At 45.3% G+C, this 22,856-nt stretch overlaps 1 protein-coding gene across 6 annotated transcripts in view; it reads right to left on the bottom strand.

Moving 5' to 3' along the window:
• The window catches only part of SEC24C (SEC24 homolog C, COPII coat complex component), a 220,176-nt gene that overhangs the window by 26,698 nt on the left and 170,622 nt on the right, over window positions 1-22,856 (bottom strand). For all 6 annotated transcript variants that reach the window (XM_033941868.1, XM_033941866.1, XM_033941871.1 and 3 more), the window contains 2 exons: window positions 22,594-22,739; window positions 8,697-8,835 (listed from right to left, as the gene is read on the bottom strand). In XM_033941868.1, the coding sequence (XP_033797759.1) occupies window positions 8,697-8,835; window positions 22,594-22,739 (285 nt within the window). The remainder of the gene's footprint in view (window positions 1-8,696; window positions 8,836-22,593; window positions 22,740-22,856) is intronic.

The following is a 22,856-nucleotide window of genomic DNA, read 5'->3' as shown; positions in this document are numbered from 1 at the left end:
GTGTCCATCCCGTCTGGAGAATGCATCCAGACAATAATGTGATGTAAAAGTGTGAACTGAGGACCAAGTAGCAGCCTTGCAGATTTCCTCAATGGAAGTAGATCGGAGGAAAGCTACAGACGCTGCCATAGCTCTAACTTTGTGGCCCGTGACAGAACCTTCCAGTGTCAGGCCCGACTGAGCGTAACAGAAAGAAACGCAAGCAGCAAGCCAATTGGAGAGAGTGCGTTTAGATACAGGATGACCCAACTTGTTAGGATCAAAGAACAAAAATAGTTGAGGAGATGATCTGTGGGGCTTAGTACGTTCAAGATAGTAAGCCAGAGCACGTTTACAGTCCAAGGTATGCAATGCCTGTTCACCTGGATGAGAATGAGACTTTGGAAAAAATACAGGCAGGACTATGGACTGGTTAAGATGAAAGTCAGACACAACCTTAGGAAGAAATTTGGGGTGTGTACGGAGAACCACCTTATCATGGTGAAAAACAGTGAAAGGTGGATCGGCCACTAGTGCATGCAGTTCACTGACCCTCCTGGCAGAAGTGAGAGCTATAAGGAAGACCACTTTCCAGGTAAGAAATTTGAAATGCGCTGTGGCCAAAGGTTCAAAAGGAGGCTTCATTAAAGCGGAAAGAACCACATTGAGATCCCAGACCACAGGAGGAGGCTTGAGAGGTGGTTTCACATTGAAAAGGCCCCTCATGAACCGAGAAACCAAAGGATGAGCCGAGAGGGGTTTTCCATGAATTGGCTCATGAAAGGCAGCAATGGCACTAAGGTGAACTCTGATAGAAGTAGATTTAAGACCAGAGTCAGACAAGGAAAGAAGATAGTCCAACACCAGTCCCACTGCTAGAGACATGGGATCATGGTGATGTAAGAGGCACCAGGAAGAAAACCGAGACCACTTCTGTTGATAACATTGGAGCGTGGCCGGTTTCCTGGAAGCATCAATGATAGAGCGGACAGGCTGAGAAAGAAGTGAGTGAGCCGAAGTCAGCCCGAGAGATACCAAGCTGTCAGGTGCAGAGACTGTAGGTTGGGATGCAGTAGGGTCTGCTGATGCTGAGAAAGCAGAGAAGGAAACAGTGGAAGAGGTATGGGCTCCCTGGAACTGAGTTGAAGTAGAAGGGAGAACCAATGTTGCCTGGGCCACCGTGGAGCGATGAGAATCATGGTGGCTTGTTCCCTCTTGAGCTTGAACAGTGTTCGCAGCATGAGCGGTAGAGGGGGAAAAGCATATAGGAAGAGACTGGTCCAATCCAGGAGAAATGCATCGGGCGCCAGCCGGTGAGGAGAGTAGAGTCTGGAGCAAAACAGGGGCAGCTGATGGTTGTGGGGAGCTGCAAAAAGGTCCACTTGAGGAGTGCCCCATTGAGCGAAAATGGACTGAAGAGTCGAGGGATCGAGAGTCCATTCGTGAGGTTGGAGAATTCTGCTGAGATTGTCCGCTAAGGAATTGTGTTCCCCTTGAATGTAGACAGCCTTCAGGAATAAGTGACGAGCTGTCGCCCAAGACCAAATCCGTTGTGCTTCCTGACACAACAGGCGAGAGCCCGTTCCTCCCTGTTTGTTGATGTAGTACATTGCAACTTGATTGTCTGTGCAAATGAGTAGTACTTGAGGAAAGAGAAGATGTTGAAATGCCTTGAGGGCATAGAACATCGCTCGGAGTTCCAGGAAATTGATGTGGTATTTCTTTTCCTGGGCAGTCCAAAATCCCTGAGTTTGGAATTCGTTCAAGTGAGCTCCCCAGGCGTAGGGGGAGGAATCTGTGGTGATGACTAGTTGATGAGGAGGTAGATGGAACAGCAGACCTCTGGATAGATTTGAAGATGTCAACCACCAAAGAAGCGACTGTCGAAGAGACGAGGTCACAGATATGTGTTGTGAACAAGGATCCGTCGCTTGGGACCATTGGTTCGCTAAGGTCCATTGAGGAGTACGCAGGTGGAGACGTGCGAAGAGTGTGACATGTACTGTCGAAGCCATGTGCCCCAATAGCACCATCATGTGATTCGCAAAAATGGTAATCTGTTGAAACACCTGCTGACAGAGATGGAGGATGGCGTGAAGGCGGTTGGATGGAAGAAACGCCCTCATCAGAACAGTGTCCAGAACGGCTCCAATAAATTGAAGTCGCTGGGTCGGAATGAGGTGAGACTTGGGTAGATTGATTTCGAACCCTAATAGTCGAAGGAAGTGAATGGTTTGATTGGTGGTAAGCAGAACCGCCTGAGGGGAATGAGCTTTGATCAACCAGTCGTCCAGATAAGGGAAGACTTGAAAGTTGTGAGAGCGGAGATAGGCCGCTACCACAATCAGACATTTGGTGAATACCCTGGGAGAGGAGGCCAGGCCGAAGGGTAGCACTTTGTATTGATAATGATGTTGATTGATGAGAAAGCGCAGATATTGCCTGGACGTCAGATGGATAGGAATATGTGTGTAAGCCTCTTTGAGATCGAGGGAGCATAGCCAGTCGCCCTGAGCGAGAAGAGGGTAGAGGGTGGCAAGAGAGAGCATTTTGAACTTCTCCTTGATCAAACATTTGTTGAGATCTCTGAGATCTAAGATGGGTCTGAGGTCTCCGGTCTTTTTGGGAACTAGAAAGTACCGGGAGTAAAAACCCTGACCTCGCTGATCTTGAGGAACTTCTTCGATGGCATTGAGAAGAAGGAGGGATTGAACCTCTTGAGCGAGAAGGAGGGACTGAGACTTGTTGGAAGCAGACTCTTTTGGCAGGCCTAACGGCGGGGGAGTCTGAAAATTGAGGGAGTAGCCATGGGCTATGATCGAGAGCACCCACTGGTCGGTGGTGATTACCTCCCATCGAGAGTGAAAAATGGTTAATCGACCTCCTATGGGCTGTGGAAGAGGACAGGAGGGAGGGAGACTGGCAATGCCCAGGAGAAGGGAGTCAAAAGGGCTGAGTCGGCTTAGTCTGAGTGACAGGCTTTATGGTAGGCGGCTGTTGCTGACGTGCTTGTTGGTGCTGTTGCCGCTGCCTCCGAGGTTGTGGATGTTGAGGCCGAACTGGCCGAGCAGAAAACCGCCTCTGATATGATGGCTGCTGTCTAAATGGACGAGGAGGAGGAGGAGGCTTCTTTTTATTTTTCAGCAAAGTATCCCACCTCGTCTCATGGGCAGAGAGCTTTTGAGTGGTGGTATCCATAGATTCTCCAAAGAGCTCATCACCCAGGCAGGGAGCTTTGGCAAGGCGGTCCTGGTGGTTCACATCAAGGTCGGAGACTCGGAGCCATGCCAATCGTCTCATTGCTACAGACATAGCTGTAGCTTGGGATGTGAGTTCAAAAGTATCATAGATGGACTGGACCATGAACTTCCTGAGTTGTAGGAGACTGGAAGTGCATTGTTGGAATGCAGGAAGCTTATGGTCAGGAAGATACTTTTGAAAAGAAGAGAGTTGCTGAATCAAATGTTTCAGGTAAAAAGAGAAGTAAAACGCATAATTACCCGAATGGTTGGCCAGCATTGCATTTTGGTAAAGTCTTTTACCAAATTTATCCATGGCCTTGCCCTCTCTGCCAGGAGGGACAGAGGCATATACACTAGAACCTGCCGATTTTTTGAGGGTGGACTCCACCAGCAGAGATTCATGGGGCAGCTGGGGTTTGTCAAACCCTGGAATAGGAATCACCTTGTAAAGCGATTCCAGCTTCCTAGGGGCTCCTGGAACGGTGAGAGGAGTTTCTAAATTTTTGTAAAAAGTTTCCCTCAAGATGTCATGGAGGGGTAACTTAAAAAATTCTTTTGGAGGCTGGTCAAAATCCAAAGCATCAAGAAATGCTTTGGATTTTTTAGAGTCAGACTCTAGAGGGATGGAAAGGGTGTCCGACATCTCCTTAAGAAACTTGGTGAAGGACGAGTGCTCTGGCTTACCAGCAGGATCCTGCACCGATGTAACATCCTCCTCCGAGGAATAATCTGCCTCGGTACCGAGGGGGTCATCAGAATCATCCTACAAATCAGGGTCCCGTACCGATGACAGACGGCCCTGAGAAAGTGGGGTAGAAGGTTCGGTATGCTTGGTTTTGCGTACCGATTTACCAGACCTCATGGACACTGTACCGGGTGACTGTACAGCAGTACGGGTGTCAGAGAACGGCACCGGCTCCGAAGTCGAGTAAGCAGTGCGTCGAAGAGACTTCGGTTCCGCCGAGAGAACAGGCATAGAAACAGATTTTTGCGGTGCTGACAACGTCGATGCCGACAAAACAGGCTGTTCGACGATCGGCACCGAATGCTCAGTAGGTACCGACACTGGAAGGCTCGGAGTCAGCAGAGCCGGGAGCAAGTGTTGTAACTGCTCCTTAAGCTGGACCTGAAGGATGGATGCTATTCTCTCATCCAGAGACGGTCCCGATGGCACCGGTACCGCTTTTTTCTTGCTCGGTACCTGCGGTGCAGCTCGACGCTCAGGCGAAGTCGATGCCGATGAAGAGGCAGTGACTTCAATAGGAGCGGAGCGTTTGCGAGGCCGGCGCGCAGTCTGCAGGACTTGGCTCACTGCTTGTTCGACTGGCGGGCTAAGGACAGTAGGGGATGGCTTCTTAGCCGGCTTACCTACAGGGTGCGACACCGAGGATGGATCTTGCGGTGTCGAAGTCACCGGTGCCGATTTGGAGGAAGATGACGGTGTCGATGCCGGGGGAACTTCCATGACGGCACCGAAAAGAATTCGCTGTTGAATTTGGCGATTATTTAGAGTTCTCTTTTGGAGAGAACTGCAGCGGGTGCACGTTTCTGCCCTATGGTCCGGACCCAGACACTGAAGGCACCACTTGTGCAGGTCGGAAAGGGAAATAGGACGTGCACACCGCTGACACTTCTTAAAACCCGGTGAAGGGGGCATGAAGGGAAAAACGGCCGTAGCAAAATCGAAGCCCGAGGCTTCAATGGTGCCAACAGGCCCTGCCGGGGCTGACCGGAAAAAAGTCGAAAAAAATGGACTTTTTTTAAAAAAAAATAAAAGAAAGAAACGATAAGGTGAATAAATCACGACAAGAAAATAACGCGCGAGCGGAAAGGCGAGAAAAATTTGAAAAAATTTTCCAACAGCAGTTGGAACACGCGTCTTCTTAGCTCCGCGGAAACTAAGAAACTGGGGACCGCACGCCTCTGTCGGGCGGGAAGGCACTCGCGCGTGCGCGGTGCGGCCTACTAGAACTTTCAAAGTTCTTAGAGTGCAATCACTCTAAAATTGTCCGTACCGGGGCTCCATCGGTGCCGTCACCCATCAGTCAAGAATATGCTGCCTGCTTGTCCTGGGATAACAGGTAGTTTCATGTGGAATAGGTCTTTTCATGAAACAGGTTAACAAGGAATGTATAGACAGAGGTTTCTTGTCCAAGGGAAAATAAAATGCACTGACAGCACAGATTTGGTTTTTAGACTAGAGTTAGAGAGGTGGAGAAGTACCGTATTTTTCGGACCATAAGACGCATTTTTTCCACCCCCTGCGTCTTATGGACCGAATATACTGTGCCCCCCCAGTACCTTTTTTAAGTGGCGGTGGTCCAGCGGTCTCCTGATGGACGGCTGCCTCTTTGCAGAGTGACACACAACGCAGAAGCGCGACCTTTGTGCTTCCTGCCTGGTCCCGCGCTGTTCTGTAATTGGCTGCAGTCAGTTACTTACTGCAGCCAATCACAGAGCGGCGCGGGACCAGGCAGGAAGCGCAAAGGTCACGCTTCTGCGTTGCTCTGCAGAGAAAGGCAGCCTTCCAGCAGAAGACCGCACTGGACCACCGCTACTTAAAAAAGGTACCGGGGGGAAGTGGGGGAGGGCTTCGGGCTGTAGGCTGCTTCTTGGGGCTTTGGGTTGCAGGCTGTTTCATGCTTTGGGCTCCAGGCTGCTTCGGGCTTCCTAGCACCAGAACACCAGACGCACCTATGTGTAGAGGAGAAAAAACTAAGAAGAAAAAAAATTCTGAAGCAAATTATTTTTTCTTGGTTTTTTCCTCCTCTACAAGTGGGTGTGTCTGATGGTCCAGTGTGTCTTATAGTCCGAAAAATACATTAGTCCAGTATAGATAGCAGTGGACAGGTGATGGATGGGTTCCAGAGAATGCAATAATAGGGATACAAAAGCAACACTGTAGTCCCACAAATGAAATAGATCAAAGCAGAAACAAGTTGGTCAATCGGGATGTTTCCAAATGAAACCCATTTGGTCCAATCGGGATGTTTCCAAATGAAACCCATTTGGTCCAATTGGGATGTTTCCAAATGAAATCCATTTGGTCCAATCGGGATGTTTCCAAATGAAACCCATTTGGTCCAATTGGGATGTTTCCAAATGAAATCCATTTGGTGAGTCCCATTATCAATGCCACCAGCTGTGTGGCCAAGATTCCTGTTCTTGGCCACACAGCTGGTGGCACTGAAAATGGACTGATATCTCCTGCAGATCCAATGTTTGGGTGCATGAATATGAAAGCAGTAGTGCTGTAATTCCTTTATATACGTTTTTTTAAAAACATAAGAACTGGTATATGGAGAGAACTACAATGAGAAAACTCCATATACCAGTTGCTTCTAAGTCAAGGAGTTTAAAAAGTTCAGAGTGAGGTTCCTCTTCTGTTTCCATATTGATGGGTAAAGCAAGTAAAAGGATATACTCTCTGGAGGAGACTTGCGTCATTGAAGAGGGGAACGATCAGAAGGTATACCATAGGATTCTGCTGAGAATTATGGCAAATACTCATCTGAATGGGTGGAGATATCTGAGTCGGCCTCCTCAAAATACTCCCTACTAGGTGACTCAAGGAATATGCATTGAGAGAAGCATTGACTGTGTATCGATATGTAGGCTGATGGTCTGATCCAGGAGATAACTCCTCCATTGATGACGATGTATGTGATCAGTGGGTCCGTGCTAACCCAGATGTTTGATGTCAAGCAAGGGTATGTGACCTCATCCTCAAATGATTCTTTGATGAATCCTTGGGCTGGGCTGAGGCAGGTGTGGAAGCCTTTAATGCCTGTGAAGACTGCGTCTGCAGTAGCCCTGAAAGCTCTTGTCTGAGTATAGCCTGGATCTCCTAGAGAGATTATGCAGGACAGAAAAAGCCACTGGCACAGAAGCAGTCTGCTGTACTAGATGTCAGTGTGTAGGAGACTTTGATGTCTCCTTAACATCAGCCGGATGGAAGGTGAGTGGTTCTCAGTGCATCAACATTTACTGTGCATCAAGGATGTCAATGCTTGGGAGGATGCAGTGTCATGCCTAGAAGGAGAAGAATATTTGTGCTTCTTAGTATGTGCCATCGACACGGGTTCGAGTCCTATCAACTTGATGATCATCATCAAGTTTTTGTGGCAGAATACAGAAGTAGATTGCTGGGCCTTTCTTCTGCGCAGTATAAATTTGATATTTTTGTTGTTGTTGCATCAAATGCAATCCTCTGCCTCCAGCACTGTCCATCTGCTATTGCCCAGATGGGTGGTACATTGTTAGTCAAACACCTCTGCTAAAACCTGACCACCTTGCGAGACCCTGTTACTAGTAAAACTACAGACAACATAACTTTCAGCTTCTTAGCTTTTTTTATATGCTGTCCCCCTTGGTATGCAAGGAATAGATGAACAGGAGGTAGAGTCCTCTCTCTGAAAGGAGCTCAATGCCCAATGCTCTGGATGTGGTGTTGATGCATTTGGCACTGATGTTGATGCCTGAGTCATAGGAGGCTGGGTGCTGGGTTCCGAGTTTCCTGCCATGCTCGATGTCAACATGTTACCAAAATGTTTGCTGAACTGGTTTTTGGAATTTCTTTTACATGCGGGAGCAGAGGTCACAGCAAATGTCTCCATGTTCAGGATTCAGACACTGGACACATCAATTGTGTGCGGGTCTGAGTCTGAAATGGTCCAATTACATTGAGAACATTTCTTAATGTCACTCAGTATCCTCTGACATGGAGGGTGAAATGGACAATGCTAAGTCAAAGGGCTCAATGGCCCAGGTAAATTGAGTAACTAGGATGCCAAAAAGAGTCGACACTCCCATGCGGAAAAAAGGGCTTAGAGTGGCCTGAAGGCCAAAAACCAAAAAATTAACAAAAATGAATCAAAGTTGGGCAAAATACTGGAACACAATAAAAACCAAAAAATTATGAGAAAAACACTGAAAAATAAGTAGGGAAGGCACAAAAAAAGGGCTAAAGTTTGATGCTTTGAAGAAAAAACTGAAGATATAGCTTCTCAACTCCATAGAAAATGAAGAACTGCTGGTTCTGCGAGCCGACGTCAGGTGGGAAGACACCGGCACATGTGCAGTATGGGCTCTGCCTAAAGATTCAAAGTGATAGTGCTCTTGATAGTGTCCATACCAGGTCCATGGATGACATCACCCACATGTGAGAATATTATGCCTGCTTGACCTCAGAGAATTAAACCTAAAATCTTTTGGGGCCCTCGGAGCTCTTATGCCCACTCTCTGGCTCTTTACATGAAAAAGGTTTTAAATCACTGCTATATATTACGGAGATCTGTTTCTGATTACTGGAATATATACTGCCTTGGTTCTTTTTGAAGAAAAGTGGTATATTAAACCATAATTTTCAGTAATAGCTCAACAAAAGAAAAAAAAAAAAAATCAAACAAACTTGTGTGTCATATATGAATGACTAGATTCTTTTATAAGAGGTTATGCCTATTCACTATCACTTACCAAACTTGGCAAAATAATTGATGAGTGTGTCAGTTTCACAATTTCTATAAAGGTCAGCAAGTTGAGTGCAGCAGTTCAGAGCGAGATTATGGATACGAAGTCGCCGCTGCCCTCCACAGCTGGTATACAAAACAGCACACTATAGAAAACAAGCAACAAAGTGGACAATGAAAAGATGGCCGAGTCATTCAAGAAGAATATTTCTCCAATAGAACTTAAATGTTTCATAACTCCTTACATAAATACAATTTTTAGCATCTTTGAATGTCAACTTCAGGTACCTGACCTGAGACTGCTCTAACAGGTTCAGCATTCTATTTCGGGGAAGTTGTTTTAAAGGGTCTAACAAATAAGGACAATAAGGAAAATTATGTCTTATCTGATAATTTTCTTTCCTTTACGTGCAGCAGATGATCCAGAAACTAGTGGGTTGTGCCCATCTACCAGCAGGTGAAGATAGAGTTCAGACTTTGAACTCTGGCTTACTGGATGTCAAGCCTCCCGGTCAACTAGTATTACTTGTGACAAAGCATGTGAAACTGATGCCGCTATAATTCCTCTCTCACAGTGAACAAAGAAAAAACCAATATAAAAACTGATTAAAATGCAACATATGAACCAATACTTGAAACAGGATGAGACCTTGGATTCATCTGCTGCTCCTAAAGGAAAAAAAATTATCAGGTAAGATATAATTTTTCCTTCCTTAGCATCAGCTGCAGATGAATCCAGAGACTACTGGGATGTAGTAAAGCATTCCTTATATTGGGAGGAACCCGGAAAGCACCCCCGACAGGATTGATTCTCCGAAAATGGCACAGCTCATGCTGCCATGTCCAACCAATAATGGCACCACTCATGCTGCCACGTCCAACCGATAATGTTTAGAGAATGTGTGTTGAGAAGACCAAATTGCTAACCGATAAATCTCTTCTAACGAAAAACACAGCAACTTCCACCCAAGAGGATGCCAGGTGGTGGATGCCTGGAATGCACTCCCGAGAGAGGTGGTGGAGAGGAAAATGGTGATTGAGTTCAAAGAAGCGTGGGATGAACACAGAGGATCTAGAATCAGAAAATAATATTAAATATTGAACTAAGGCCAGTACTGGACAGACTTGCATGGTCTGTATCTGTATATGGCCATTTGGGGGAGGATGGGCTGGAGAGGGCTTCAATGGCTGGGAGGGTTTAGATGGGCTGGAGTAGGTTTTAATGGAGATTTTGGCAGTTGGAGCCCAAGCACAGTACTGGGTAGGGCTTTGGATTCTTGCCCAGAAATAGCTAAGAAGAAAAAATTTAAATTGAATCAGGTTGGGCAGACTGGATGGACCATTCGGGTCTTTATCTTCCATCATCTACTATGTTACTATCTCATAGAATGTACCTTAAATGCTACTGGAGGTGCCTGATGTGCCAAAACATACCGAAATAATCACCTCTCTAATCCATCTTGCCACTGTCGCCTTAGGCCGGAACCCCTTTCTTAAGGCTGGAGAATAGAAAAAGGTGGTCAGACGGGTGGGAGGCTGGGAGGGAATTAAATTAACACCAGAGCCTTTCCTCAACAACTATTTGTGCCCAAATCTGATGATACGTCCTGAAATGCAATCTAAATCATTAATCTAGGGGTTCCGGATGGCTTTTCCAAAACTCTCACCATCGGGCAGGAGGGCAACGCAATAACATCATGCGCACACACATGATATCATCGTGTCACATGCGCGCATGCTCTCCTGCCCGACCAGAGCAGGCAGCAGGGGGCAGGCCTGGGGGCGGGTTTAAGGGTCCAGATTTTCGGAACAGAAAATTTGGTAACCCTACACAGTAGGCACTACTTTTCTCTCAATTTTTGGAGCAGGCATAGCACTATTTCGTGTTCTCAAGTAGGCTATTTCTTTTTCTAATTGCCTGATAGACTCTGTTAAGCAAGTGTGTGGTGGACACCTGGAATGCGCTTCCAGAGGACGTAATAGGGCAGAGTACGGTATTGGGGTTTAAGAAAGGATTGGACAATTTCCTGCTGGAAAAGGGAATAGAGGGGTATAGATAGAGGATTACTACACAGGTCCTGGACCTGTTGGGCCGCCGCGTGAGCGGACTGCTGGGCACGATGGACCTCAGGTCTGACCCAGCGGAGGCATTGCTTATGTTCCAGAAATCACTGGTAACCTGCAAGTACTGAATAAGCACCCAGTGAATGTCCAGGAGCCTCAAATCCTGGAATTGTTGTCCATAAACCTCCTCCTTGAAGGAGGGAAAGAATATGGATTCATCGATATGAAAACTCAACATGACCGTTGGGAGGAAAAAGGAACTGTGTTGTACTGTAACTCCCACATCCGAAAAAACACAAAAACAGCTATCTACAAGGGAAATACTTTTAAAACCAACAGGAAGAAATTTTTTTTTACTCAGAGAATAGTTAAGCTCTGTAAAGCATTGCCAGAGGATTTGGTAAGAGCGGATAGCGTAGCTGGTTTTAAGAAAGGTTTGGACAAGTTCCTGGAGGAAACGTTCATAGTGTGTTATTGAGAAAGACATGGGCGAAGCCACTGCTTGCCCTGTACCGGTAGCATGGAATATTGCTACTCCTTGAGTTTTGGCCAGGTACTAGTGACCTGGATTGGCCACTGTGAGAACGGGCTACTGGGCTCGATGGACCATTGGTCTGACCCAGTAAGGCTATTCTTATGATCAACCAATGCTTCTGATGCGGAGTCCACTGTCCCTGAATGGAGCGGTCCTGACAGGTTGGCATCCATCATAAGAGTGATCCACTCCGTGTTCCAAAGAAGTTTGCCCTGGCGGAGAGCTTTCACCTGAAACCACCAGCGCAGACTACTGCAAACCCATTCTGTCCAGGGAATGGCATCTGAAGGAAATGACACTGCAGAGACCACCAAGAGAGGAGGGACTCCTGTAAAGGGCGCATGTGCGCTCTGGCCCAGGGGGCCTCCTCCAGGGAGTCCGCCATGGACCCCAGCACCTGCAAATAATGCCAGGCTATGGGAACCAGAAGATCTCCAATTTGCTTCTGAAGTTTCAGTCTGCGTAGATCAAGAAGAAACATACATCCCTTCAAGGTGTCGAAAAGAAGGCCCAGATATTCCAAGGTCTGCAATGACTTCAAATGGTTCTTCTTGAAGCTGACAAGCCAACCCAAGCATTGTAGCAGAGACACTACAATCTCCATAACTCACTTGCACACTTGACAAGACAATCAACCAGTCGTCCAAGTAAGGATGGATCTGGACACTCTGCCTGTGAAGAAAGGCCACAACTACCATCACACCTTGGTGAAAGTGCTGGGCGCTGTCGCGAATCCAAAGGGCAGAGCAGCAAACTGGAAATGCTATTGCAAAATATGGAAACACAGAAACCTGCGATGCTCTGGAAAGATTGGAATATGGAGGTAAGGATGCCAGAAACTCCCTGGGAGAGAGATCAGCTAGGACCGTGCCCACAGTTTCCATTCAGAAATGAGGAGTCTGCAAGAAGCGATTGACCGACTTGAGATCCAGAATGGGTCTCCAGTTTTCCGAGCCTTTCTTTGGCACAATGAAGTATAAAGAGTATCTGACTAAGTCTGATTTGTTTTCCTGAATGGGCTCTACCATTCAGATATTCAAGAGATGCTGCAGGGTAGTGTGGACCTTTGACTCCTTTTCCGGCTAACCTGCCGGAGAGTCCAGAAACAAATCCGGAGGCAGGCAAAAGAAGTCTATCTTGTGCCCCTTTCGAATGATGTCCAGCACCCATTGATCTGAGAATATGCGAGTCTACTCCTGGTAAAACTGAGAGAGACAGCCCCCAATATGAGGGAGCCCCACTTGACTTTTGATGTCATTGGGGATTTATAAGAGCAGCAGCAGCACGGGATCCAGATGCCTGAGCACATCCTGAATTGGAAGTGTTTTAACGGGGACAGTATCCCTGGGTATACCTTTGGGCAGAAGAGCCCGAGAATCTCTTACTAAATCTGCAGGAGGGACGAATAGTACTACGGTCCCCTCCCGTAGTCTGGCGAGGCTTGTTCATTGAGAGAGACTTAGGGCAGTGATCAGCAACATTAGCCATGAGGTCAACTAGACCTTTTCCAAAAAGAAGCCAACCCTTGAAAGGAAGTCTGCTTAGATTGGAGGTGATTGTTTCGGTATGAGTCCCCAGCCCATTGACAGATCCAAAGAGTTTGACGTGCCGACTCCATGTAAGCCAAGACCTTACTGAGAACTCTGATGAGATCATAAAGAGCATCTGCCACATAATCTACACCTTCCATCACCAGTTGGGGACAGGCATCCTCCTCCACAGAGGGTACATGATGCAATCTCATGTGACAAGCACGCATTGCAAAGGAGGCCGCCACCGCAGCCTTGATAAGGTACTTTAAGAAGCCACCTCTAAAAGCTTTTTCAAGGTAATGTCCTCTCTGCGATCCTGGGAGTCTTTAAGCATTACACCCCCATTGCTAGGGAAGGCGGTGCATCAGGTAATCTGTGCCACGGCAGAATCCACCTGGGCTGCTCAAAAAAAATGCTGAAAATCAGGAGCCAGTGGATAAATCCTAGTCATAGCTTTAGAGGGCTGGAAAGAGCTCTCTGGGACATCCCACTGCTCCGTCACCAGACCAATAAGTTGAAGGTGGGACGGAAAAAAGGAGGACAGTACATTGGTTCATAAACAACAACGCGGAAGACAAAGGTGCGCGCCGACAACTGAGCGCAAGACGGAGGCGCGCGCCGAAGAAAATTACTGTTTTTAGGGGCTCCGACGGGGGGTTTTGATGGGGAGCACCCCCAGTTTACTTACTACAAATCGTGCCAGCGTTGTGGGGGGTTGTAACCCCCCACATTTTACTGTGAACTTAACTTTTTCCCTAAAAACAGGGAAAAAGTGAAGTTTTCAGTAAAATTTGGGGGGTTACAACTCCCCAAACCCCCCACAACAATGCGGCGCGATTTGTATTAAGTAAAGTGGGGGGGTTCCCCCCCACGCCCCCCCGATGGAGCCCTAAAAACAGTAATTTTCTTCAGCACACGCCTCCGCGCTGCGCTCAATTGTCTGCTTGCGCCTTTGTCCCGGCGCGCTTTTGACCTGACACCCAGAACATTAGAACGGTACATGACTGAATACTGAGACATAGAAGGTTGAGAGTCCAATTTAAACTCTTTCAGGGCATCAGCAATGAAATGGTGGACAGACTTAAAAAGGTTGCGGATGGTGGGGTCCTCACCCAAACCCGGATTCTCTGAGGTATCGAGCTGACTAATCCCAGCAAGGATATCAGCAGCATCCAAAATAGACACAGAGACAAGAGAGGCATAATATCCATGTGACAAATAATGCAATCGAGATCTGTCGTAGCTGGACGAGAGGGCTCCTGCACAAGGACTTCCAGCACTTGGAAGAAGGCAATGTGCCCGCTGAGCTGTATCAAAGGAGCCAGGTCCGAAGAATACACTCTCCAAAGGAGCCAAATGAAATCTGGGAAAATTCACACCATGTGGTCAATGCTGGTTCATCACCCCAAAAGAGTCCCCATTTACGCCAGCCTCCAGAACGGCCTCTGGGCGAGATTTTTTGCCCAAATCACGGACCCAGGTTGGTTCCCCAGCCCTGGAGGACCCAGAGGAAGTGAAGTCCGAAGTTTCTGCCCACTACCCCAGTGTGATGTGGCATGTAGTACACAGATGCTGTTCCAGCGCCAATCCAGCACAATCCATACATGAATTTGACAGATTAGAGGCTGTGTCCATCCCAATTGATTTTCAACAAAATCAAGGAGTATTGTGGCAGAAATCAAACTTTGAAAAAAAAAATTGATAAAAATCTAAGATGGCTGCTGCCAGCGAATTTGCCCCAAAAATGGCAAAAATAAAGAAGATCCGAAAATAAAAAATAGTGGTTTGGGGAGGTAGGAAACCTGAACACTACCCTCAGAAACTCTGAAAAGTGAGATTTACAGAGTTCCAAAGACCACCATCAAAGCTTCCATAGAAAATAATGGAGATGTACTTATAGTTTGTGAAGTGCCTGCCTGTCAGCTTTTCATAATGCAGCTGAATAAGGAAAAGGATTTTCTGCCTCAGAACTGTTCCAAAATGACTAAATATGAAGATCTTTGGACTTCGAGTCGGATGGACACCAACTATAACCTCCACCCCGATGGAACCTCGCCATGCGAACGGGGGCGGGAAATGCAGCCTGTGCCCTGAAACCCAGAGGGACCTTTACTCAGGACACTTACAGCCTGCACTTAAACCCCTGACATGGTCAGAAAGCAAGCGAGCTCCTAGGGGAATGGATCCAGAGTCTGAGAAGGGTGTCACACAGCAGGCTGGATCCACAGGTTCACCAAAGTTTCTCTGTGAAGCAGCAGTCTGGCTCTGTGGGACTGCGTCCTTTCCTCCGAAAGAGGATACCGCATGAGGTCTCATGGCGCTGAAGCCACCGAAAAAAAAAACTTTAAATGAAAAAACTAAGAAAAAGATGCAAAGCAGATCGCAACGCTTCTGCACAGATTGCTTGCAGAAACTGAAAACTGCAGGGGATTCTAACTCTCTTTAAGGTAGGAGAAGCACATGCTCAGAAAAGTGTTTGGATTTCTGCAACTCCTGGATTGCGGAAAGGGATTGAACACCTAGAACAGTGATGGCTAACCTTTTTGAGCCCGAGTGCCCAAACTGCCGCACAAAACCAAAGAATTTCCTCAAAGTGCCAGCATGTCAATTAAACCTTAATAAACAAGATTTTAGTATCTAAAAACTCTTTATAAAGTTGCCTGAACTATGTAACATCATTTTTAAAGGTTGGAATCTTTGTATTGTCAGAGAATCAATTTGATTCACAATCCTTTGGTTTTCATTTCAATTTATAATGTTTTAATGATTTCATTCAATTTAATGAATTTAGGAAGAATTTGATTCAGTTACACAATATATTTTAAATGTATTATTCACATAACATGTCAAATGTATCCTGAGTAAAAAAAAAGATAAACTTCTTAAAACTGTTAACTGTGTCAAGACTCGGTGTGTATTCCCAAAGAGTCTATACATGTTTTTTTGTAAAATTTACAATCAAATTAGAAAATAGTTAAATCATTACATTTCTAATAATATGATGTAAAGAAAACAAAAGAGCTTTCAATTAAACCAACCGTTTTTATTGGAAATTCCAGATTGGAATACAACAGGGCCATGTAAAGTCCCTTTTTTAAATAACATCTTTAAATAATATTTAAATAACTTAGAAAGTGTCTTAATTGCAAACTGAAAACACTGCTTCATGTAAACATATGCATTGGGCATGCTCTGAAAAAAATTAATGTGATTTTTGTTGTTGCATGCATGCTGATAACTTGTCAATCCTTGGCTCATAGTGCGTTAATTTCAGAGCAACACATGCAGCACTCATGTCATCCGTTAATCTGTTTCTAGCATCAGATTTTATATGATTCAAAGCCGAAAACAGCTGCTCACAAGCATAGGATGACCCAAACAAAGTAAGAAGAGCAATCCCAAGTGCTTTCATGGACTTAAAATTGTCTGGCAGAGAATTCCACGCTTTTAGGATTTCATTTTCAGAACTGCTAGCAGTGATTTCATTTGTCACCCTTTCACACTCAATACGTTCAAGAGCCGCACGCAGGTCATTGAATTTACTTTTCCAGATAGAGCTTTCTTGAAATTCCAGTAGCTCCATTTCCAAATTTTGAATATCCAACCACTGTAAGCAGGAAAGATCAAGATCTTCAAATGTGGACTTTTCTGGGGAAGTTATAAATGAAAGGGTTGTCTCAATCTTACGGAACTGAGAAAATCTTTTACTAAAATTCTCCTTTGCTTCGGCTACAATGGTGGAATATGCTTTGTGGATTTCCTGGTGTTTTTTATGACTGTCCACAAATGTTGTAGAATTATCCAAATGTATTTTTAGGTTGGGAAAATATTTTAGCTGTCCACTCTCAAGGTCTTTTCCAAAAACATGCAATTTTCTCTCAAAAGCTTTGATGTCACTAAACATGCTTTCTGCTGTTTTTCCCATGCCTTGTAATTTTTTGTTTAGTACATTAAAGTGGTTAGTAAAATCTGTAAAGAACATGAGGTTGGTAAGCCAGGCCATGTTGGTGAGTTGAGGATAGTCTTCCCCCTTTTTGTTCATAAATAGCCTAACTTCTTCCAAGCAGGCCACAAATCTCTCTAACACTCGTCCTCTGCTCAGCCACCGGACATTATTGTACATCAGTAAAGTGTTATATTGTGTCTGAACCTCATCAAGAAGGGCTTGAAATTGTCGAAAATTAAGAGCAAGCGCCATGATGAAGTTCACCATTTTTGTTACATCTTTGAGGACATCGTCAAGTTTTTTGCTGCTTTCTTTGGCGCAGAGAGCCTCTTGATGTATTATGCAGTGAAACTGAATCAGTGGATGTTTTGCTTCCTTAGCAAAGAAATGAATGAATCCTGATGTTGTCCCCACCATGCTAGGTGCTCCATCGCTAGTAACTGAAACCACTTTTTCTGGACTTATGTCTAGTGATGAAAAAGCCTCCATCACAGCATTGTGGATATCTATCCCTTGTGTTCTTCCAGGCAAAGACAGCAGTTTTACCAGCTCTTCTCTCATGATGTCACCAGTAGCATAATGCAAAATGAGCGCTAGTCTTGCATGGTTAGTAATATCTGTACTTTCATCCAAGCACATGGAGTAGAAGGGTGCTTTTTGTAAGTCGCAAGTAAGCTGTTGACTAACATCAGCAGCCATTCGCAGAACCCTATCTTTTGCAGTATTTCTGCTTAGCGGCATCTCAGAGATGCGCTGCACAATTTTATCCTTGTTTTGGAAATCATGGAAGAGTGAATTACTCCCAGCCAAAATTGCCTTTTTGATAAAATCTCCATCAGAGAGGGGCTTACCATGTTTTTCCATGCACAGTGAAATTTGAAAGCTGGCAACTGTAAGATGATTAGTTTTTGAAAGATAGTTGCTAAAACTAAGAGACTGGGAGTGATATTTCTTTAATTTTCCTACAAGGAACTCTTTTCTTTGAGCTAAACCAAGTTCAGCAACACTGTTATGGTTGGTCTCAAAGTGACGTTTGACACTTGATGTGCGAGACACAACACTTTCATTACACATAATACACAATGCTTTCCCACTGTGTTCAATCACTCCATATGTCTCTGTCCAGGCCTCTTGGAATGGTCTTCCACTATCTGTTTTTGCTTTTTTTGCTGTACTCATTTTCTTTGTTCAAGACTTCAAGTCTACAAAAAGATAAAATTTGTATAATAAAAAAAATCTAATGAAGTGCTGTACAGTGGTGCCTCGCATAACGGCCGCCTCGCACAGCGAACGCTGCGCACAACGAACTTTATGTCTTGATTCGTACAACGGACTTCGTTTCACACAACGAAGTCGCCCGAGCTGCATCCTTCCGGGGTTCCTGCGGGGTTGGATCGCAGCGGGGTTGGTCGAGCCGCGAGGGTAGTCTCCTTCTCCTTACCTGCCCTGTCGCAGCACACAGCCGAACGGAAATCTTCCCGATGTCAGCGCTGACGTCGGAGGGAGGGCTTAAGCAAAGCCCTCCCTTCCTCCGACGTCAGCGCTGACATCAGGAAGACTTCCGGTCGGCTGTGTGCGGCTGCGGCAGGGCAGGTAGGAAGAAGGCAATGGCGAACAAAAGAGGGGGGAGGGGGCGGTCCGCCCGGAAGAATGTGCACAGCTGGTCAGGTCCCCCGATCGACCGACAACAGGCCCGGCCGACAAACCTCCCTGCCCTGTAGCCGCGAATCTAAATTACCTCTTACAGCAGCTTCAATAATCCAGCTGCTGTAAGAAGGTAATTTAGATTCGCGGCTACAGGACAGGGAGATTTGTCCGACCGGGCCTGTTCTGTTGTCGGTCGGGTGCAAAAGCGCCACAAAGGTGGAGGCAGGGAGGGAGGAAAGGTGGAGTGGAGAAGAAAAGACGCTTAAGGGGGGAGAAGGCCGCTGAAAGCACATGTTGGAGCAGGGGATGAGAGGGAGGGAGAGAAGGGGATATATTGGACAAGGGCAGAAGGGATGCTAAATCATAGGGTGACAGGCAGAGAGAACAACAGGAAAAAGAGTGGAAGCAATCTTGAACCCTGAGGGTGAGGGCAGAGAGAGGTGGTGAGATGATTGATCATGGGGAGAGGGACAAAAGGGAATAGAGATGGGATAGGAAGATAGTGGAAGTAAAAGGACAGGGAGATGTATGTTTTTAGATGTATCTAAATAAAAATAATAACAAAAAATTTATCTTTTTTTATGTCATCTTAGCATATTTTATGCTACAGAACGAATTATTTTTTTTAACATGTATTGTTATGGGAAAACGCGTTTCACATAACGAACTTTTCGCATAACAAACTTGCTCCTGGAACCAATTAAGTTCGTTGTGTGAGGCACCACTGTATACAAATCCGTCCCCATAAAAAAATATGTGATTGAGGAATTTTACTAATTGTAGACATCCGTTTTGGTCAAAAAATATACTGTCTCACAGCCCCGCGGCGGTTCAGGCAGCCGCGAGGAACACATTGCCAGGCAGGGCCGGACTGGGACAAAAAATAGGCCCGGGCATTTTAGGTTGAGCAGCCCAATCACATGACCTCACACAGGCCCCGCCCATTGAAGTCCAGGGGCAGGGCAAAAATGCAGAAGCACACTTGAGAGGCACGGCCAGCCACTAATAAGAAGTGACTGCGATTCCCCAAATAAAATGACCTGCAAACTGGATTAATCGCATTAATGACTATACAACATTGGATTCATCACAATAACAACTAATTAAGAGGTGACCTGAGTGTATGGGAAAAGGACTTTTATTTTTCATTATTGGAGCCTTTGTTATTTTATTATGATGTTTACAAAAGCACTGTGAAGGGCCACATATACACTTTACTGTTTTTTGCTATATTGAGTTTTCCATAAGGTACAGCGCAGAGGATTAGTGTGTTGGTTGTTCACAGAGAGCCCAGCCCTCCTCTCAGCTTACTGAACTTCTCTATGCAATCATCATAAGCAGCTTTTTTATTTCCTCGAATTTAGCATGTCCCCCATGGAAGATACAGATGTTTTTACAGAGGAGCACATTATTAGACACATTAACATCCCCCCATATCCTCACCTCTCTAGCATGGGAGTACTAGGAACTGTTCCTGATTACAGATGTCACATGTGGAGTCACACTACAGCCTCACTGAGTTCCTGTGACAGACTCAGTGTGAAGCTTCTCTTCCTCCCCCCACTTCCCCCTCACACACTGCCTGGCTCATAGGATACTAAGGGGAAGACAGGCAGGCTAAACATCCACTCACAGGACTGCAGCCAGCACAGGAGGATGGGCCGCGGCCCACCGGGACAATGCCCGGTCCTCCCAATGGCCAGTCCGGCCCTGTTGCCAGGTGAGCAGCAAAGCAGACACCGGCACACTCGCCTCCCGCCGCGCTGCATATCTTAATTGCGGATCTTCCCGCATGCCAGCTGCAAGGCCTTCGCGTGCCACAGCTGGCACGCTTGCCAAAGGTTCGCCATCGCTGACCTAGAGTATGGAATCTGGAAGGGATGTAACAGAATACCTTATGTCTTAAATATGAGGGTCATTCAACAAATGGATTTGAATTTAATTACTTGCTAAACTAAGACCAATTTCAAGAGAGTTAAAATTAAGCTACCATTGGGTACATCTCTGATCTAGAAGACTTACAATCTAAGAGAGACTGCTGGACGAAGCCACAAATAGCTTCATGGAAACAGGCTGGTAACACTTGTTGCTGGCTCAATAATTAAGTTGCTTTATGTGGGTTATTTTACCTCTTATTCACTCAAAAACAAGCCCCACACGGACAAACGATACACACACCTTACTTACAACCCACAACATTCACACTCCCCAAAGAGAAAGGGAAAAAGAAAAGAAGTGGAGAAAAAGGCCTCAGTTCAGCTTCATCTGGCCAAAAAAACTCCACTCCTACAAAAGCTGTTTATGTGTAAATGCTGAAAAATAGTCCAAGAAAACAAGGCAACTAAAGTAGCCTGCCAGGTGGTATCAAACAGCACGCCTAATACAGATGAAAGTCAGTGGGTGAATGTAACAAAAGGCAGTATAGTCCAACTCATAACATCCATAGCAAAAGCAAGAAAAAATAACATATCTGCTAATGGCCTCCAAATCCAGGCCAGGCAGTCCTTACACCCAACAGGGAACCCTCCATTTCGCATCAAATCGCTGCGTCAGGGGTGTTCATATCATTGCTTCACATCCAGATATTCCAGACCCACCATACTCCTCAAACATCCTCACCATTTCATCGATCAGAACTGCTGTTTGATACCACCTGGCAGGCTACTTTAGTTGCCTTGTTTTTTTGGACTATTTTTCAGCATTTACACATAAACAGATTTTGTAGGAGTGGAGTTTTTTGGCCAGATGAAGCTGAACTGAGGCCTTTTTCTCCACTTCTTTTCTTTTTCCTTTTTCCCTTTCTCTTTGGGGAGTGTGAATGTTGTGGGTTGTAAGTAAGGCCCTTGTAGTGTTGCTGGGTGTTTGTATCGTTTGTCCGTGTGGGACTTGTTTTTGAGTGAATAAGGGATATATTCGGGCCCTAATCCTTGAGTATTTATTTCTAGTGGGGTTATTTTACCTCCCCATCCCCCAAAACATAAAAAAATACTCCAAGTGAAATCAGGGTTTTTTTTGGGGGGGGGAGGCGGGGGGAGGGGAATCCGTAATGACATCTCCTTTAAAAAATTTGCTTAAACACAGGTTTTGTGAATTGCTTCACAAGTGAGACATAACATCTGCAAATGTTAAGTGTATGCTATTTTCAGCAAAACTGACATGAAGCGCAATGTTAAGGATGCAAGCACTACATCGACTCATTTAGATTCATAGTGGTAATAGTGACTAAAAAAGGAGCTTTTAAACTATAATGTTCTCTCAATAATTAAACATCACACTGTGTGAACAGTATGCCAAGTGAGATCCTGAATCATATACTTTCTTTCAACATGCAAATAGAAAAGAGATCTGCACTCAGATCATCCTCCTTACACTTTAAGGAAGTCACTGAGCTCCACCCAGAACTTGTGTTTACCCTATGCTATTTCAGTGCCAATGAAAACTTTGTGCAAATATTTGCATGCAATCTCAATCATTCTCATAATGAATCTAAATTAGTCATCTCTATCTAAAAGGGTAAAGAACATAAGGAAAAGTATACAATCAATTGCTTTGATAAGAAAAAAAAAACCAATCAGACATACACAATGGGATATCTTAGAGAGAGGAAGAGATAATGGTTACTGCAGATGGGCAGATTTGATGGGCCAGTTGCCCTTTATCTGCCATCATTTTTCTCTTCCATATTTCTATGTTTCATTTAAGGCCTTCAGGTTTAAGTGATGTCACAGAGAGTAAGACAAACTGAGGTGCTTAAGACTGATCTAAACCAACAGCATGCCTCACTCACCATAAAGGACATTATGGTCTTGTTTTTGAGAATCAATATTCCCTGGCATCTGATAGATGCTTCCTGTTGCTGGCAGCCGGCAGCACAGCCATTTTCAGCTGAAAGGCTGAAAAATCTGATTTTCCACAAATGAGGTTGAAGGGGGTTGAAAATCAATGTTTTTGACCTTCATCTGAGAAGCTACAGATATCATTATGCTGTTACAGCTACTGCTACTACTATTTATCCTTTCTATAACGCTGAAAAGCATAAGCAGCACTGCACTACTAGCTAGGCAGTTTGCACTAACAACCACAGGGAGTCTCAGGCTCCCAAGCACACCAAAGAGTCCAAAATAAGGTTTTGTTCCCACTGTTACCTTTTCTTCCAACTCTGAGCACTGGATGGCCTTACCTGTAGGAGGGCCCCACTATCTTCATTCAGTTTATCATCATGCTTGAATTCCACAGTGATTGTCTTCTCGGTATCCAGACCTGCCAGCTCCACATCTGTGGTGTTACTCATGTAGAATGCACCAAAAAAATCAGTTGCACGAATCCCTGGAAAGGAAACTCACTCAGTTGTATTTGAAGCTAGAGTCAAACATTTGGATATGGTGTATGTACAGATGTTAAGGACAAATAACAGCTCAGAGAATAGCCCATCATCACAAATAC

This window comes from Geotrypetes seraphini, chromosome 4 (genome assembly GCF_902459505.1).
Source record: "Geotrypetes seraphini chromosome 4, aGeoSer1.1, whole genome shotgun sequence".
NCBI classification, from domain to species: Eukaryota; Metazoa; Chordata; class Amphibia; order Gymnophiona; family Dermophiidae; genus Geotrypetes; species Geotrypetes seraphini.
This window is presented reverse-complemented; position numbering and strand designations above follow the sequence as displayed.